This window comes from Mus caroli, chromosome 19 (assembly GCF_900094665.2).
Source record: "Mus caroli chromosome 19, CAROLI_EIJ_v1.1, whole genome shotgun sequence".
NCBI lineage: Eukaryota > Metazoa > Chordata > Mammalia > Rodentia > Muridae > Mus > Mus caroli.
This window is the reverse complement of record NC_034588.1, coordinates 43,520,587-43,539,139: the sequence shown is the minus strand read 5'-3', so window position 1 is coordinate 43,539,139 and position 18,553 is coordinate 43,520,587. Positions and strand designations below refer to the sequence as shown.

Here is an 18,553-nt window from a genome sequence, read left to right as displayed (position 1 = left end):
GTGTGTGTGTGTGTGTGTGGTGTGTGTGGTGTGTGTGTGTGTGTGTGTGTGTGTGTGGTGTGTGTGTGTGTGTGTGTGTGCACGTGCGTGTGTGTTGGGGGCTTGTGGGTGGGAAGGAGAAGTACTCCCAAACCAGGGTAAGTGTGGGCTTTTCTCATTTGCCAGGACAAGTTCATGCGCTCCCAAGATTCTGTCCAAATTTTGGGAAAGGAAAGCAGTCTAGACTCGGGTGCAAACTCCACATCTTATAACATGCTGAAGACGGGTAAGACTCTGGGCAAACCTGGGGCAGAGCTGCAAGGCCCAGACCTGTGAGGTGGGATGAGAAGTGGGACAGGCAGCCACCATACAGACTTTCCCTATGCCCGGTCACCATGGATCCTGGCCCAGAGTTCCTTTCTAGCCCTCTGTCGCTTATGTTTTCTGGACAGCTCCATCTTAGGCAGCAGCCTTGGTGTTTTTAGGCTGGCAGGAAGCTGGGAACAGCGCTGTGGAAACAGAGTGTGCAGCCCGGTGGCCAGGCTTCCCCAGGGTCTAGGCAGGCAATGGATCAATGATTGGGTTAGGAGAAAGGAAGCATGCAGAGTTACCTGGAGAGCCCGCAGCTAACACCTCTGTCCTGCTGACAACAAAGGTGCGAGACAGGGACAAAGGAACTGGAAAATGGAGAAAAACAGGGTGAGACCGCATCGAAAGGCAGAAACAGATCTTCCCATCCAGGGGACCACAGTGGACGCTGTCTCACTAACGTGAGCATCCCACCCCGCAAGTAGCAAAGCCCACGTGCTGTTATATAAAAGGAAGGGACACAAATGACTTCCCCAGAACAGTATGCCACTGGGAAGAATCTTGTCCTTGTGCTCTTTTCTGGAAAGTTCTTAAACCTCCAACACCCAATTGAGGTCTACAGCTCCAAAACAGGCTGTTCTCAATGTCTGAGTCACAATTAGCCAAGCCTCAGCTGGTAGGGGCTCTAAGAATAGGCCCACACTGCACTGCGGCACTCACCATGCAGCCTCACAAGCCCCTGATTACCCAACTCACTGGTATTATTGGTTTCATAATTTTGGCTTGATACTTTGAATTGCTTGAGATGATTGCAGATTTCAGAACAGAGGCAAATGTGTAGAATGCCATGTGCAGACTGCCTGAGAATGGCAGACAAAGGTTAGGCTCAGCACTGCTCACTCTGATGGGAGACTAGCCCCACCACAGGGAAGACCCGAAGGGCAGGCCAGGAGGGACAGGGCATGCCTTCCCACATGTCCCAAGGACTGTGGGCTTTATTTTACTGCTTTATGTCAGGACAAGGTCTCAACCTAGAGCCCTGGCTGACCTGGAACTTGCTCTGTAGGCCACTCTGGCTTCAGTCTCACTGCAGTCCTCCATCTCTGTTTCCCCAGTAGACAGCTGACTTTCCATTCACATGTGGACATGTGCACCGGCCATAGCACATACGTGGGGAACAGAGGGCAACACGTGGGAGTCGTTCTCAAGTCACCAGGCTTGGTGGCAAGCACCTTTACCTGCAATTTTCTCTTGAGCAGACACAGGCAGGCCTTAATGTCCTGTACTGATAGGACATCTCAGTGAACACACAGACCCCCAGACCCAGGTCAGCCTTTGAAGTGAATGATGGGGGCCTCCTGGTGAATAGTCAGCTCTTTGCTGCCTTTTGTTGTTATTTTTCAGTTGGTTTGAAAGGTCTCTTATGGTCTAGTGTTAACCTCAAACTTACTACTTAGCTCAGGCTAGCCTCATGGTCCTCCCACCTCCTTCACAAGGGTTGGAACTAGTGTGGCCACCATTCCCAGCCTTTTGCTGTCCTGTTCTGTGTGGATTTTCCCTACACTACTGTTCACTGTGAGCTAGGCTAGTGTTCAGGTCTAAATAACCAGTCATCAGCAAAAGAGTGCTGCTCTCATCTGTTTACAGAGATGCCTTAAAAATAGGGGTCTGTTAACCTGGGCTAACTCGAGGCACACAGTCCCAGAACAGTCACAATGATAATACCTTCCTGTGACATAATGTCTCTTCCTGTTGTTCTGTTTTCACACTTTTGAGACAAGGGCTTGTATAGACTACGCTGACTCTGAACTTGTAGCCATTCACCCGCCTTTCCCCTGTATTTTAAAGTCACAGCACACTGTCTACACAGCACCTCATTGTATCCTCCTGGATATTATGGGACACCAAGGGCTTTTCCTCAGTGTTACACACCCTGCATCCTGGGCTGTGACTCAGGCCTTTTTCCATGCCCAGTCACCAAGTCCCTTCCAGTGTCACCACGCAGTGGGAAGGAAGATCACTTTCAAGTTCACAACAAAGACCTTCTAGGAGGGACCACGCAGGCCCATGTGCACACTCAGAGACAATGTCCCTTAGGACAGCGAAGCCTGCATGAGAGAGCAAGGAATCTTGACAGCTTACTGGCTTTCTAACGTTTACATCCTTATGCCCGTCACACTGCTGCGTGGCACAGCAGGGGAAGACAGATGCCACAAAGACAAACTTGCCTGAAGGGTTGCCATCGCTGTTACGTTTTTTTCAGTTTGACAACCTTCCTTTAAGATGGACTGTGGTTAGCTTTGGCCTTTGTAAAGGTTTCCTTGGACAGACTGGCCTTTTGTATTCTGACCACCAGGTGGCACCACAGCACCTCCGTTTACCTGCCTAACCTGCTCCTGGCCAGGGCAGGCAAGCAATAGCAAAGTTGGGTGCTGACACCCCTGCAGGCCCCTCAGACTCTCAGAGAACTTGCTCAACCCCCGTGGTGGCATAACCGCGCACCACAAGCAGCCAGCTCTCTAGACAAACAGTAGCAGCAAACTTCCTCAGCCTCTGGAAGATGTAACGGAAAATCCCCAGAAGAGCTACTCTGTGTGATAGACTTAGAATGACTTGGAATGGAGACCAGGCGACACTTCCCAAGACAGGCGGGGGTGTACCAGACACAAGGCTTCTGGAAGCTAACTGGCAACTCAGGAGACCCCAGCGCACACACCCACAGAAGATGCGCAGCTTCCGCAGGTGCCTCTAACAGGAAACAGCCTGGGGATGGTTAATCTAAGGGTCAGCGTCCCTTGGGTTTACAGTCGCCATGGCAACACACCTCTGGTATGTCTCTTGAGAGAGAGTACTCCCAGGGAGGTGAATGGGAAAGACACACTCCTGAGAGTGTGGGGACACAGTCCACAGGCCGGGGCTCTGGACTGATTTAAAATGAGGGCGGGCGCTGAGCAGCAGCAGTCCTCCCTTCTTCCATAGCCTCAGGTGGCCTTAGTGCATTGCTCAATGATCAGATGGGGGAACTGCAAGCACATAGTAGGGATGGGAAGGAAGCACACCCACGCAGAGCCCAGATGACCATGGCAGCACAACCCCGGGCAGAGGAAGACAGAGTCAGACCACTACATCCTGTGTCCATACAACGTTCAAGAAGAGAGGGGGGACCTCTGGGGGACAGCGATTCAGAGGAGGACGCTTACTCTCTCCTCTCTCTATCACTAAGACCTTAATAGTCTGCCTCTCCTAGTGTGCACAGCTGTGTTCGCTGGGTGTGGAGACCTATGAAGGCGTATACCCGGGATGGGTACAGCTTCCGTCTCTACGATGCGTGTCAATGAGAACCGATTCATGCTGGGCTCAGGGGAGACTGAGGGAGAAGGGCTGCATCTTCCTGAAACAGAGCCCTGCGCTCAGATGCCGGGGCCACTCACCTGGAGAGGCTGTGAGGGCCATCACACCATAGTAGGAGAAAGCACTGGCTTCAAACTTCATGCCTTCTTTCCCAGCTTCCACCTCCACCTTCCCCTGTGGGAAGAAAAGGAGTGACTTCAGCTTCAATGGCACAGAAAGCTAGTCCTTCCTGGGCTTGGCCACACTCCTCTCCAATGATCCCAAGAAAGACAAGCTCTGGAAAATAAAGGGGCGGGCATATTCATCTAAACTAGAAAACTGCCTTAGGCTGGACCTCTGGAAATAACGATGAAAGGATCAGTATCTGTGGGCCCACTTAATCTTTCCCCCACAGCCCCAGCTCTTCAAGGGCCCTCGGTAATGAAAAGCAGCGGTAAGCCAAATGCTGAGGATGCTCTCAGGGAAGTGGAGGCAGGAGGGAGGACGGGAGAGAGAGGAGGAAGTGGGGAAGAGAAGGCAGGCCTGCAGACTAACACCACACCACACTTTAAACTCACTAATGCCCGGGTTAGGAGGCAGACACAGGTGATCCCCCTTCCAAGTCTAGAAAGAGGAGCCCTCAGCACCTGCCACCCCATGAACATGAACTATCCCATCACCTCCCTAGGGTGCTGGATTAGTGAAGACCCTTCTTTTGCACACCCCCTCCGCCTCTCTTTAGGCACAGGAGATCCTAGCCAGACCCTATGAACCATCTTCGACTGTGTGGTGCTGCAGCTCTAACCCTGCCCCTCATGTCCTCCAGGCAAGCGCTCTGCCACTCAGCTGCACCCCAGCACCTAAACCCAGAATCTTAAAGCAACCTGCAAAGGAGCAAGAGTTAGAGCATTGCAGCCATGCAGCCATACCCTACCCAGAGGAGCCGCAAGCCGAGAGGAGCTGTATTCCAATGTGTGGGAGGCAACCACACGAACATGCCATGAAGAACAGACAGTATGGCCAGGCATGGAAGCACATGCCTGCAGGCCTAGCGCTCACAAAGCAGAGGTAGGAAGATTGCTACCAGCCCAAGGCCAGTCTGGTCTTGTTTCCCGTGCCTAAAGAGAGGCAGAGCGGGTGTGCAAAAGAAGGGTCTTCACTAATCCAGACTTGAGTGTACCCTAGGGAGGTGACATAACATAACATAACAAAGTTCCAGGCCAACCTGGGCTGCAGAGTGACATCCAAGCTAAAAACTGTTCTCAAAGCTGGAGGCCGAGACGAAGGCTTAGTTGATAAATGCCTGCCAACCAAGCACAAGGACCCAAGTTTGGGTCTCCATCACCATGTGAGAGACATGTGCCCACCACATCTGAAACCCTTGTGCTTGGCAGGGATGGATACAGGTGGCTCTTCAGACCTCACTGGCCAACTGATGACTCAAAAGATATGGCGGCAGACAATAATAGAAAATACCACTGGCTGTCACAGGTATGTGACACAGGCATGTGCCTACATGTGCACACACAGACACGCTCAAGGAAACAAAGATTGTAAGAGTTTCCGAGAGACCCATTTACTTCCTGTTCTGGCACGAGGACACTCTTTCTGGAGAAGTTTATGGATAGGCAGGATCTGGCTGACCCACTGGTATGAAGGAAGGTCTAACCCAGGTTGACAGCAGAAAGGCTTCCAGGTCTGCACAGACAGGGGACAGAGGGCACAGGGCTCCTGGGACAAGGGCAGCTTTTGCAGAGGACATGGGTTCAGGAAGAGAGCACAGACCAGGCTAGCATGGCTGTACTGAGAGAAGGCCCTGGGGAGGAAGGGACACAATTAGGGAAGCTGTCAGGGAGGGCAAGGGAGGGAGATGGAGGAAGCCAGTCCACAGGAGCGTATGCTTGAATGACTAAGCGATGGGCATCTTGGGGGACACCAGAAGGCTGAGAAATGAGGACAACTTCCAGCCAGGACCAGGTTTTCCACAAAGGGTCCAGTGGCGGAGGAGAAGGAGGAAGGTTCACACCAACCTGAGCTGGGGCTGGAGATGCGGAGGTGACGGGAAGGGTCACAGAAAGAAATGAGAGACAAAGACCAGCCTGACGTCTGTGACTGAAAGGATGAAGAAAGCCAGGAACCAGAAAGGGGCTGACAGAAAAGTCTCACCAAAGAAACCAGGTGAGGGAGGGTGCCCTGGCACAGGCACAGTTGGCAATGACAGCCACCACATGGATGTGACAGGAGCACAAGGACTCTGACAGGGAGCTGCTGGGCCAGCAGGAGCACCTCTACACAGAAGTGAAACAGGAGGAAGACTGGCATCAGGAGGAGCAGCCAGGAGAAGGCCTCCCAGGACCTGAGGCGCTCTTTAAAGTTGGCACAGAAACAGTCTAGAGAATAGTGTGCCTGGCACATGGGAGGGAGGGCTCTTTGAGGGGTGGGCCCTTAAGAAGGGAAAGAGAGGCAAGTGGCAGCAGGCACAAAGATAGCATTTACAGAAGGAAAGGGTGGAAGTGCTCAGTAGTATAGGTGTCATGATATTCTCGTCCTGAAGAGCCTTGGCGTGCACAGCACCGACGCACACCACTTCTAGAGATGGCTGCTGCCCGCTTCTCTACTGAACTATGCAGAGCCAGAGCATCATGGTGACGTCTGTGTCCAGTGCGTCCTACTGCTTTCGCAGACCACACAGCCTGTGTGTTCCAGGTCTCTGCAAGTGGGTGTGAGCTCCTACTTTGTGATCAACCATTCCCAGCACTCAGAGCCAGACTGTGGAAAGAAGCCTGGGGCTGGCCTCTCAGGAAGGAGGCAGGCCGATAACCTGACAGGACTCTGTACTGTGCTGGGAGCCTCACCCAGTAACCACAGAAACACAGACTCCTAAAGACTGCTCCCACCAACCATGCCCAGGCACTCTGGGTTTATCCCTATGAGGTAGGAGGGCAAGAAGCTCTTTAGGTAATTTCAGGAGGATGTGAGGTTTGGAGTCTCATTTTCTGGCTGTTTGTGAACAAGGGCTGCAGATCTGGAAACTGATTTTTGGTCTCAAAGACTCCCACAAAGGCACAGGGGCCTGGTCTGCTGACTAAGGAAAGATAGATTCCATACCCACCCCGAGACGACAGCCATCCCTTAAGTCCTTCAGGGCAGACACCAGGCAGGGTAGGGACAGCTACCCACTCCCCTCTCGGAGGCCAAGGAGTCTCAACCATCAGTGCCCTGCGGATGCTGGGCTGCGGCTGCCATGGTGGGTTCCCTGAACTGGCAGTAGATAAGAGCCACCAGGTTTTCATTTCATTATCTGCTGTGGCCATCACTGCAGAGAAGACCACATATTTTTAACGGGCCCTCCGATGTAGAAAATATAGTCTCAAAACATGCCCTGCAACTGACCATGGAAAGCTCCACCCTCTCTCCCTTCCCTCCCACCACTGACAGAGTTGAAACAGCAGCACTCAGGCTCGGTGGCCACTTTCAAAGTTAGAGCAGATTCAAACGTAAGGCAGGAAGCAGGAGGGAGGCAGGACTCTGAAGGAGGCTGAGGGGGAGTGAACATGATTAAAACAGCACACACGGGCTGGAGAGATGGCTCAGTGGGTAAGAGCACCCGACTGCTCTTCCGAAGGTCTGGAGTTCAAATCCCAGCAACCACATGGTGGCTCACAACCATCTGTAATGAGATCTGACTCCCTCTTCTGGAGTGTCTGAAGACAGCGACAGTGTACTTACATATAATAAATAAATAAATAAAATCTTTAAAAAAAAAAAACAACACACACACAGTGAAATCCTCCACAGACAAGCGCGCGCACACACACACACATGAGCTAACACATGAGAAATAAAATCCCAGCATGGATCTGAGCAGTCCAGTCAGTTCACTAGTTTGGAGCACTTGTTTATCTTGCAGAGGACCCAGGTTCAGTTCCCAGCACCTACAAGGCAGCTTACAACCATCCATAACTCCAGTCCCAGGGTATCTGAGTCCCTCTTCTGGCCTTCAAGGGCACCAGGCACACACACAGTGCACAAAAATACACGCAGGCAAAACACTCATACACAAAATCTAAAAAAAGCACTAAAACCTCAGATTAAAGGATCCTCCCCGGGGAGAGAGGAGAGGGGATTTTCGGAGGGGAAACTAGGAAAGGGGGTAACATTTGAAATGTAAATAAAGAAAATATCTAATGAAAAATAAAATAAATTTAAAAATGAAAAAAGACCCCTCCCCGCCGCCCCCAGTCCCAGCACTGGCTAGTTCTCCATTTGCTCGAGTTTAAAGCTGCTGCGCCGCCCCCCTCCCCCCCCCCGCCCCTCCACAGAGGGAAGCTTTTCTGACAGGCAGGTTCTGGGGACAACAGGAACATCTGTTTATTTAAGTGTCAGTAGTTTCAAATAACCTCACCGGGCTGAGCTTAGGGCCAACCCTACAGGGAAATGGTTTAGAATCAAGTGGCTGCCCCCACACAGCGTTTCCTTATAGGAAAGGCTCTACATTACTGATATCACATTCGAAATATTCATAAAAGCTTACTCTATAAATTTTTTTTAAAAAACCAGAACAGGACATGAGGGGCTTCAGCCTTTCTCAGAGGAGCTAGGGTGGTTTGTAAATGGGTAGGGTGAGAAGGAGGCCTATCTGGATATGCTGGCATGTCACTATTATCCCAACTCAGGAGGCAGAGATATGAAAATCACAAGTTCAAAGCCAGGCTATATAGCAAGGCCCTGTCTAAAAATAATTCTTAATAACAGTCTTAAAGAGGCTCTGGAAGGAGATGTAATTCTGGAACAAGGATGGCTTCCTACATAAGAAGTCAGTGACAGAATCTCCGCTTCCTCGGATCCTAGTCAGATATGACATTATCTGAGTCAGTATGGCCCAATAACCCGTGCAGCAGATAACCTTGTGGTTACTGTGGCCGGTCCACTCCTGGGCTGGGTGCTTCCTGTGCTCGTTGTAGTCACAAAACCACCACTGGGGCTCGCTCTCAGAGAGGAGAGAGCCGGCTGCAGATGTGGCTCCATTGGTCGGGTGTTTGCCTGGCATATACAAAGCCTGGTCTGAATAAAGCCAGGCGTATGCCTGTAAAGCCAACGTGTAGGAGGCAATGCTCGAGGCCAGCCTGGACTGTCTGCGATCTCGTGACAGATGAAAAGAGGGAAAGGAAAGGGAAAATGGGAAAGAAGCCAGGGAAGTGGGTGCCAAGAGCACAACGTGGGGTGTCTCCTGCCCAGGCCACTCAGAGCTGCCCGTCTGCTCCCCGTGTGGCTGCGGCACTTACAAAGGCATGACTAGATAGTCATGGCTTTGTATCTGGTGGCTGCACATGGGAGCCTAGGATTTTGCCAGCTCACCTCAGAAATGGATATTTTAAAAAATGGTGGGCAAAAATATTAATTTATACATATCCATCTGGTTGCCTACAACCATACTGGTGTACCAAGAGGCAAGACTCAAATCCCAGTGGCTAAGCTCAATTCTGCACCAACTGGGAGCATTCGACAAGATCCTGGGCAATTCTCATGCACTTAATCTGTATGTGACATGAGCAAGAGTAATGCCAGGGGAAGTTCCTGTCCACTAAACGCCTGGCAGAGGTGGGGCCCAGGCTTTCTGTTTACTGTGCTTGAGACTGCTCACAGTCTGCGCTGGGGAGAGCAGTGGCTTATTTGGCTATTTAGATATGTTACTTTCCGGAGGACGGATAAGACCCACACACACATACACACATCCACTATAGAAATGACAGCGATCTGGTCCAGCTTGCCTTTTGGTAAGAAAAACTGTGTCTAGCAGTTACAGTTACGGTGCATATAAGTGAGAGAAGACACACCTAACCCATGAGAGACTTGGAAGCCCCAGGGAGTGGGGAGACCTGGTGGAGTAGGGGGTTGGAGGTGGACATCCTCTTGGAGATGGGGGGTGCAGAGGGGGAGAGAAGGAATGGGATGAGAAACTGTCAGAAGGCAGACCAGGAGGGGGATAATGAATACAAATTAAAAAACAAAAACAAAAACAGGCAGGCTCTCACAGGCGGTACACTGGGACACAGTTAAGTCACCCATTTTTTATGAATCACGCACAAGCTGTGGTAGTTCACGTCTATATTCCAAAGGCAGGAGGAGGATCAGGAGTTCAACAAGGTCGTCTTTACTTGCATAGCCAAGTATGAGGTCAGCCTGACAATACAAGATATGCTGCCTGCCTCAGAAAAGCAAAACTGACCCCTCCCCAAAGAGCATTCTGTGTTTGACTATCTCTAACTCTTCATTTTATCGTACTGGTTATGTAATTTAAAATTATCATCTAATTGTTCCTGGTATGCTGGTGGAAAAACACTCCCATCACACTGTGTGCCTTGGGGGCACAGCAGGTGAAGCACCTGCCACAACACCCGAGGACTATGGTTGGGTCCTGGAACCAACGTACTAGAAGAGAACAGACCCCCAAGGCTGACCTCTGACCTCTCCATGCTCACCATGGCACACGAAGATGGATGTGCAGTTGTGCATGCAGCTGTGTGCTTGCTGGAGGACAACCTTAGGTGGTGGCGTTCTCTAAGCTACGTCCCTCCTTATTTTTAGGTGAGGTCTCTCACTGGCCTGGGGCTCACAGATTAGCCTTAGTTCTTTGGCCAAGGAGCCCAGGACCCTACCTGTGTGCCCACCCCAGTGCTGGGATTACACATGGCTGCCATGTGCTCAGCTTGTCCCCTGGTTTCTGGCAGGAACACAGGTGAGGCAGGCACGTTACCACTCAGCTATTCCCCTGCTGTAGCTCTACGAGTAGATACAGGTTTCTCAAAAACACATAGAGCCAATACAGATTTCATTGTGATTTATCAGGATTTTATTATCTCATTTATTAATATACATTAGCATATTCTATCTAAAAGTCTACTTAAAAAACTTGAAGATTTATTTTTTTAATTAATTTATTTTTTATTTATATGAGTACACTACAGCTGTCTTCAGACACACTCTTAGAAGAGTGCATTGGACCCCATTACAGATAGTTGTGAGCCACCATGTGGTTGCTGGGAATTGAACTCAGGACCTCTGACAAAGCAGCCAGTGCTCCTAACTGCTGAGCCATCTCTCCAGCTCCTGAAGATTTATTTTTATTCATATTTTAGTTTATATTTTGTTATATAAATGATGAAATAGTCTTTTAATCAGGCTCACTTAGATCATTACTTTGAATAAGCTGAGCTTTATTTGATAGGGACTTAAACTGAAACCTTCTAATGAGGGACAGGGAGGCAGCTTGAGTGGCAGAGTGCTTGCCAAGTGTGCCCAGAACCCGGGGTCTGACACCAGCACCGTGTAACCTGCTTGTGTGCTGCATACACATGCTCAACCATGAAGACAGACTTTGGATACCCAGATGCCCACAACAATGCCAGCTGGGTGCGGTGGACCACCTGTTAACTCTAGCCTCAGAGGGGAGGGACAGAGCCAGCTGGCCAACAAGACTAGCCATACCAGTGAGTCCTGGGTTTGACTGAGAGACCCTGCTTCCATGAATGAGATGAAGAGCCATGGGAAATGGTTCCCAAATGAACCTTGGGCCTCCATGAGCACACAAACACGTATGTGTACGTAAACCACATACATGCCAAAAGTGTGCATACCGTACACAGGTGGAAAAGAAAAAAGCTTGAGGCCAGCCTAGGCTACACAAGAGCCTGTGGCAAATACTAATATTAAAATGATGTGCTTCTGCATGTAATCCTGATTTCCAATCAGTGACTTAAGGGGGTTTTTTGGAGTTGCAGAATGCAGGAAAGCAGGGAAGGTAGGCATTGCTGCTTCCCCCATGTTCCTGAAATGCAGAGAGCATGCTCTAGACCCTGGCATGGACTGTGCCTGGGTGGCAGGATTTTGGGGTGGAATGTACTTGGCAAACGATGACAGCTGTACCAGATTGATGGAGGGTGGCATGGCATTTTGTCCTGCTATTCTCTGGTACCTTGGATAATTGGCTAGTTTGCAAGAATGTGGGTTTTGCCAAAGTCTGCAACTTAAATACTCCCATGGGCCTGTTCATCGGCCACACTTAATACTTGTAAAATCATGGCTTCAGCTCAGCAGACAGGCCACAGTATCTAACATGCGGAGGTATTCAGACAAAGGTAGGGTCTGCTGAGTCCTGATGATGCTCTTGTGGTGCCCCCAGCCTATATCCAGGAAGCAACCATGAAACAGGAGGAGGCTCACACAGTCAGTATCCTTGTACTAAAAGGAGCCTAGACTTCCTGAGAACGTGACTTGCTACAGAAGTGGTACAAAAGTCCCCCAAACTCCAGGTGGCCAAGTGCAGTGCCTGCTATATGTAACTGTGGCATCACAAGTGCTCCAAGATGGCTGGGAACAATGGCCTTCCTAGCACATTTGTGGTTGTGTCACTATTAGTTACCAATACTTCAGGGGACTGTAATTATTAAGGCAGTTTCTAGCCAAACAGTCTGGTCAGTGAGCGGAAACATTGGCACTAAATGGATTCTGTTCACAGTGGTACTAGGATAGACACTAAGATACCAGAAGAGGGCCCAAGATATGTCTCGGTCACCGTAAAAGACCAAGTCCTAATGAGGAATGGACAAAAGAAAAGATGATATCAAGAGAACCCAAGGAACCCGGAATAAAGATTTCAAATGCCCACCAAGATCTGGACAGGAACAGGCACATTACCAAATGCTCAAAAGCCAATAATGACATTGGTCACTTGGCTTGGCACAGCAGCAAAGTGTGATGCCTTTTGGTATTAGACATGAAATGAGTGCACCAGCTCCTATGAGAACCCTCACCCAGCTATGCAAGTGGGGTTCCAGCACCGCCCCCTTATACACACACACACACACACACACACACAAAGTTAAGAAGGCAAGCTGCTCGCCTATGCCAGGCCTCCTCAGAGCAGAGATAGATGCCCAACACGGGCGAGCAGCACGGAGCGAGTCCTGACCTGCAGAATGAGGACGAAGTAGTCTACGGGCTTGTTCCGCTGGTAGAGGTAGCACTCAGGGGCTTTCTTGTTCTTCTCGTCGTACTTCAGCTCCTGGATGACATTGGGATGCTTTAGCAGCCTTAGGAGGATCTTCTCTGACATCTGGGATGGGCTAAACGCTTCTACTTCTATAGACACAAACACAACTTGACATTACACTTCAAGGAAGGGCAAAGGCCGTGCTAGCAATCGAGGTGCTCAGGTCAGAAGGATGCTTGGCGACAGAAAGATTTAACACAGGTGAACCAGCCTTCCGTTTGGTGAGCCACTGGGGTCAGATTACCTGGGAGAAATTACAATAGCGGAATAGTCATGTCTGGCCCTTCTCAATCTTTCCTTTCAGCCTGCCCTTGGTTTCTGCCCCATATGAATGCCCTATATTTCTGATTGATGGAGGTGATGATCAGCAGACCCCCTCCTTGAGGGCCAGGGTACCCTTAACTCAAGCCACAACGGTCTGACTGCCACCACCAGCCATGGGAGAAGGACACGGTCAAGAAGCACGTGGCTAGGATAGGTGCATAGACCCGGGCTCCAACAACCTTGCTCTCCCGCACCACTCTCCTGAGGAATTCCAGGGACCATGGAGGGAGAGACTCAGAAGAAAAGCAAGGCCGTGCACACATCAGCATGCACTCTGACTTGCCAATGAAAGAGGAAATGGTGGTTGGCACTGACAAAGACAGTTTCTTCATCTAAAACAACAGAAAACTCAAAGCTGCTGACTTCAGGGTGCTGCCGTGGATGTGAACTCCATGGTAACACTGACTTAAGTGTGGTTCTTCCACAAAGAGCAACAATGGTACCAGAATAGGAAGATAATAACAGCAAGATATTTGAAACGTATTTTTAAGTTAGATGCTATATACAAAAGCTACAAATTCTGGATTCACATATCTGACTTTTTCATAGTAAGACAGTACATTGCAGGGAATTTGGAAACTACAGAAAAATAAAGAAAATAAAAATCGTCTGTAAGCTGACTTCTTGGCTACCCATTCAGAGCAATTTGGTGAGTATTTCTTTCCAGCGCTTTGCCTAGGCTTGTGTGCCTGTGAACCCTGTGTGTGTGTGTACACACAGAACCACAAGTGTGGTCTTGGCGCACACACACACACACTCTGATATCAGGGGCCTGGGGGGGTGGTCATGGGCACATTCCAGTGTCCTAAGTGAGAACAGTGTGCATGCCCATGTGTCTGACGGTAGGTGGCATCCTGGCACACGTTACTGATGACCTTCAGGGCACATGTATACACACACTGCTCTTAGGGAAAGCTTACTGACTGGTCCTGGAAACAGATGTCTTCTATAAGCCTCTGGGAGTCTCCAGGCTTTACCCATGCTTTCCCTGGCAAACAGAGCACCTTACTGGGCTGCCTGGGGATGTGAGAAGGTTAACCAGTCAGTCTCTTAGGTCTTTCAGCCTTGACCACTTGGAAGCAGTCAGTACTGGCTGGGCTGGTAGCTTTAACCATGTGAACTCTTGCCTCTTGATGGGGCCCAAGTTAACAATCTGACTTGAAGAAGCCACACAGAAATCCAGGCCCAACTCGGTAATCTTTCAGTTTCATCAAAACCATAAAAGATAAGGGTTTGATTCTGTGCGCCTGTTTTTCTTCGTTGTGAGTCTTAGCGCCTGCATTACCACTGCTGTCCAACTGTTCTTCCAAGGCAAGCTGAAGAGAGAATTACTCAACTGTCCAATCAAACGAGGTGATGCCTGGCTTGCACTGTCAGCCTACTCCACCAGCCGGCTCGCCGTGGGGCTTAGCTGGAGGAGATGACCTGGCCTACCATACACATGCAGTGTGGCACTAACATTCGTCCTTACCTTTCAGACCAATTTTAAGTTACTGGTCCACCCCTGGCAAATGTCTCAGAGGGTTCATGCCGACACTGAACACAGGAGAGGAGAGAATTTAAAGAGAACAAAACAAAACAGAACAAAAACAAAACAAAACAAAAAAAAGAAACAAAACACAAAGTGGCATTACTTGTCACCCCATTTCCCAGCCCCCACCCCCAGCCCCCCAGTTGGTGTGGTGAGGAAGGCTCCAGGGCCTGCAGATCTCATACTGTGATAAGCGCACTTGCCTGTTGCTAGGAAACGGTGCATGGCCAGGAGAAGCTGCGGTGATATTTTAACCTTCATCTCGCTGTCCGTCTGCTTAAAGGCAGAGAAATCTTGCTTTCTTTCACGGTGGGCCACTTTCTTTTTTGTTCTGTTATCGGCTGAGGTGGGAATGGGGAAAGAGAAAACAAAATCAGGGCTCTTTATCGATGAAGACACAAACGCACTGTTTCAAAAGGTGTTAGAATCCCTCCAGAACCGGTGACCTCATGGGGGTCTCACAGAATGGGCAGAGAACACGGCCTCTCCTGGGTTTGCAGCTGCCTTACAGAGTCCCTCTGAGATATGACTGGGCAGACAGGAGAAACCCCACAAGGAGCATACAGAATCACAGAGCAGCAGACTGGGACCCAAGTGCTACCAAAAGCACTCCGAGGAAGACAGGCCACAGGGAGGGAAGTTGTCTCTACCAGCTAGAGGGCCTCTCCACCTCAGGTGAAAGAAAATAAACACACAAGCAAGATTCCCCAAGAAGAAGGTCACTCTCTGCTCATCACCCCGGCTACACTCCTGCCCCAGACCATGCACTGTTCAAGGTCAGGTGAATGTGGGGGTGATCCTGGAGGAACGAGCCAGCCTCCTCTGGAAAAGGCCCGAGAGGAAGCACTCAGATTCTGGCTTTTGTTGCCGATTCCAAGCTGCTTCTCTGCAAAGCAGCTGTGTGTAAATGAATGAGCACAACAACACTTGACACAAATGTTACCTTTTGTTTAATTTCTATATCTCACAAATAAATGGTGTTCTGTTGATTTTTTTTCCCAGACACTAAAATTCACGAGAAGCCACTCTTGCCTTGTAGGCAGATAAAATCAGGTAGCAGACACTCACGGGTTATGGTTTGCTAGCCCCTGGTCTACAAGGATTCCCTACACAGCCACTTTTCAGGGTAAAGTGCTGAGAAAGAAAAATCCAACATGGCGGGATCCCAGTTGTGTAATGGCAGGCACATGGAGTGCCAGCACTTAGAAGGAAAGAGAACTATACAGTCAAACACAGCCTAGGCTGCGGTGTCAAACTGCCTCCACACCCTGCCCACTCCCCACACACACACACAAAAAGAAAAAGAAAAAAGGAAGGGAAGAAGAAAGAAAGAGAGAGAGAGAAGGAAGGAAGGAAGGAAGGAAGGAAGGAAGGAAAAGAAAAGAAAAGAAAAGAAAAGAAAAGAAAAGAAAAGAAAAGAAAAGAAAAGAAAAGAAAAGAAAAGAAAAGAAAAGAAAAGAGAAAAATTAAACAAGCAAAGGACATGACCCCGGTGCTCACTCTGCTGTGTACCACAGCCCTTGTCCAGGGTGAAACATCAGTGACTAGGTACTTCTACACTTCTATCTCAAATAATTGTGAAAATCAGAAAGTTTTAGTCAATACTACACTACTACACTTGGAAATGGTTCTTTAATGGAAACTGGCTGCTCTCATGGCTGACCTTTCACCTAGATTGATAATAACCCTGAAGCCACAAGTTCAGCCAAGAGGTCACATGTCACCTAACACTTCTCCATGAAATGAGTTCCTTCACTGAGAGCTTAGTAAACATTTATAACATTTCCATTAACAAGTATCTAAGATGTCATAAGCATTTATATTGTCTCCCCAAAGGCAAGAACTACCTTAGGGAAAACAGACATACAGACAGACGCTCAATCTGAACGAAAGGGGCCGGTGACACGGCCCAGGGAGTGAAGCACTGCCCCCAAAGGTTAGCAACCTGAGGTGGATCCTTAGAACCCACATAACGACTGCACATGCATCATACAGGATCATAAAAGGATGAAAGAACAAAAATGAACAACAGCATTCTCTACTAGGACATCTCTGACAGCGGAAAGGTCAAAAGCCCGAAACAGACAAGAACGTATACAGATAGATGTACAGGGCACATTGTTCAAAGGTAATTCTTAACAATTTAAAACGCTTTCTTCCTCAGATGCTACAAAACCTTGGAGATGTTAAAATGTGTCATGTTCCTTTGTAAAAAGACTAGATAAAATCACTCTCTTTGAGCACGTATTCCTGGAATGTAACGGGCCCCTCCAATAGCTCAAGTCCTATAAGCTCTGTTTCAAAGCTGAGAGGATAAACAGAGTCCAGGTGATCTTTCCCTGCCCCAGGAGCTTTGGGCACTCCTTGGCAGGATCAACTTTTCAAAGAGCCTCATATGGGTGGGGCTGGAGAGATGCCTCAGGGGTTAAGAGCACTAGCTGCTCTTCCAGAGGACCCAGGTTTAATTCCTAGCTCCTACATGGCAGCTCACAGCCACCTTAATTCCAGTCCCAGACGATCTACTGCTCTCTTGTGGCTGTGGCCTTCTTGGATACCGAATGTATGTGGTGCACAGGCACACATGCAGGCAAAACACTCATATCCAAAATAAACAAAGAAGAAAAGAAAGAGCTGCATATGATACAAGCATGCTGAGGGTGAAGGCTGCAGTTCCCCGGTACAGTGAGCCAGCTGTGCACTCAGTGAGATGAGACCCTATGCAGGGCCAACACTAAGGGGATGGGTTCACCCTGGGGCCCTCCCCCTCCTGATCTAGATACTCACCATCCCCCATCTGCCCTTCAAGAGCAGGCAGTTAAGCAGACAAGAAAACAATATTCTCGGTGTGTATGAGGGGAGGATTCATGCGCCTATGCATGCACTTGTGGAGTTCAGAGGTCAACATTTGAATGTGCTTGCATTGATGGCCAGGAGAATCTGCCTTGGAAGAGAAGCTGCCACTCAGTGTCACTAAGTCTGCCCTTTCTTCTAGCTTGGTAAAGGCACTAGGCAACACTGCAATTACACTTGAGAGGCCCAACCCTGGGGAGAAGTGTCAATGTGGCAGGACAGCGGCAGCAAGGGTACAGAGACACTGGTACTCACTGTACAGGTCTGTCTCATCCAAGATTTCAGATTTGATGATTTCTTCAATCACATCTTCCAAGGTGACAATTCCCAGAACTTCATAAAATGGGTCCCCTTCACCCTCATTGTTCACTCGCTGCACAATGGCCAGGTGGGATTTCCCTTTAGAGACAGAAGACAAAGTTGAAAAGGTCATTTTCTGGATTCCTTAGCCGGCTCCTTAGCTGCCTTATGGACACAGCTGCATGCTTCTCTTCTCTCTATGTGGGGAGCAAACATGGGCCTGTTTGCTCTTTCACTGGGATACATCACCAGCCCTGCATCAAGGCATGTGCACGTGTGTGCATGTGTGTGGGGGCCCAGGTCAAACACTGGTTGTCTTCCTTAGTCAGTCTCCACATTATTTTTGAGATGGGATCTCTGGCTGAAACTAGAGCCCAGTGGTTCACCAGGTCATGTGGCCAGTGAGGGCCCTGGAACCCTCTCTCTTGTCCCCACCTTCCCAAGTGCACACTGCTGTACCTGGCATTCTGTCATTTGCATGTGAACATACATATGTTATACATATCCATTTGCATATGTGTGCATGCACGTGTGTGGAGACTTGAAGTTGACATAAGGTAGCCTCGAAGCCAGTCTTCCCTTTACTGAGGCAAGGTCTTCCACTGAACCTGCTCACAGAATCTCGCTGGTCTAGACTGCCAGCTTATCCCGGAGTTCCAGCCTCTGCCTCCGGTGGCTACAGTGCCTGCCCAACTTTTATACAGACTTTGAGAATCTGAATGCCAGTCTTGAAGAGTGGAGGCAAGTACTTTATCTACTGAGACATCTCCCTAGTCCTTGTGTCTTCATTTTTCACACGGATGCTGGGGATTCAAACTCCGTTCCTAATGTCTGTGTAGATAGAGCTGCTTCTACAGCTCGCTGGGAACAATTGTTTT

At 49.3% G+C, this 18,553-nt stretch overlaps 1 protein-coding gene across 3 annotated transcripts in view; it reads right to left on the bottom strand.

The window, feature by feature from the left end:
• Cnnm2 (cyclin and CBS domain divalent metal cation transport mediator 2) overlaps positions 1–18,553 on the bottom strand; it is a 120,418-nt gene that overhangs the window by 7,156 nt on the left and 94,709 nt on the right. The window contains exons 2-6 of one of the 3 annotated variants that reach the window (XM_021151392.1): positions 17,631–17,774; positions 14,729–14,866; positions 12,590–12,759; positions 3,720–3,813; positions 591–656 (exon numbers count right to left, since the gene is read on the bottom strand). In XM_021151392.1, coding sequence (XP_021007051.1) covers positions 591–656; positions 3,720–3,813; positions 12,590–12,759; positions 14,729–14,866; positions 17,631–17,774 — 612 coding nt within the window. Of the gene's footprint in view, positions 1–590; positions 657–3,719; positions 3,814–12,589; positions 12,760–14,465; positions 14,531–14,728; positions 14,867–17,630; positions 17,775–18,553 lie in introns of those variants that run through there. The other 2 variants (XM_021151393.2, XR_003835562.1) reach the window with 2 other exon arrangements.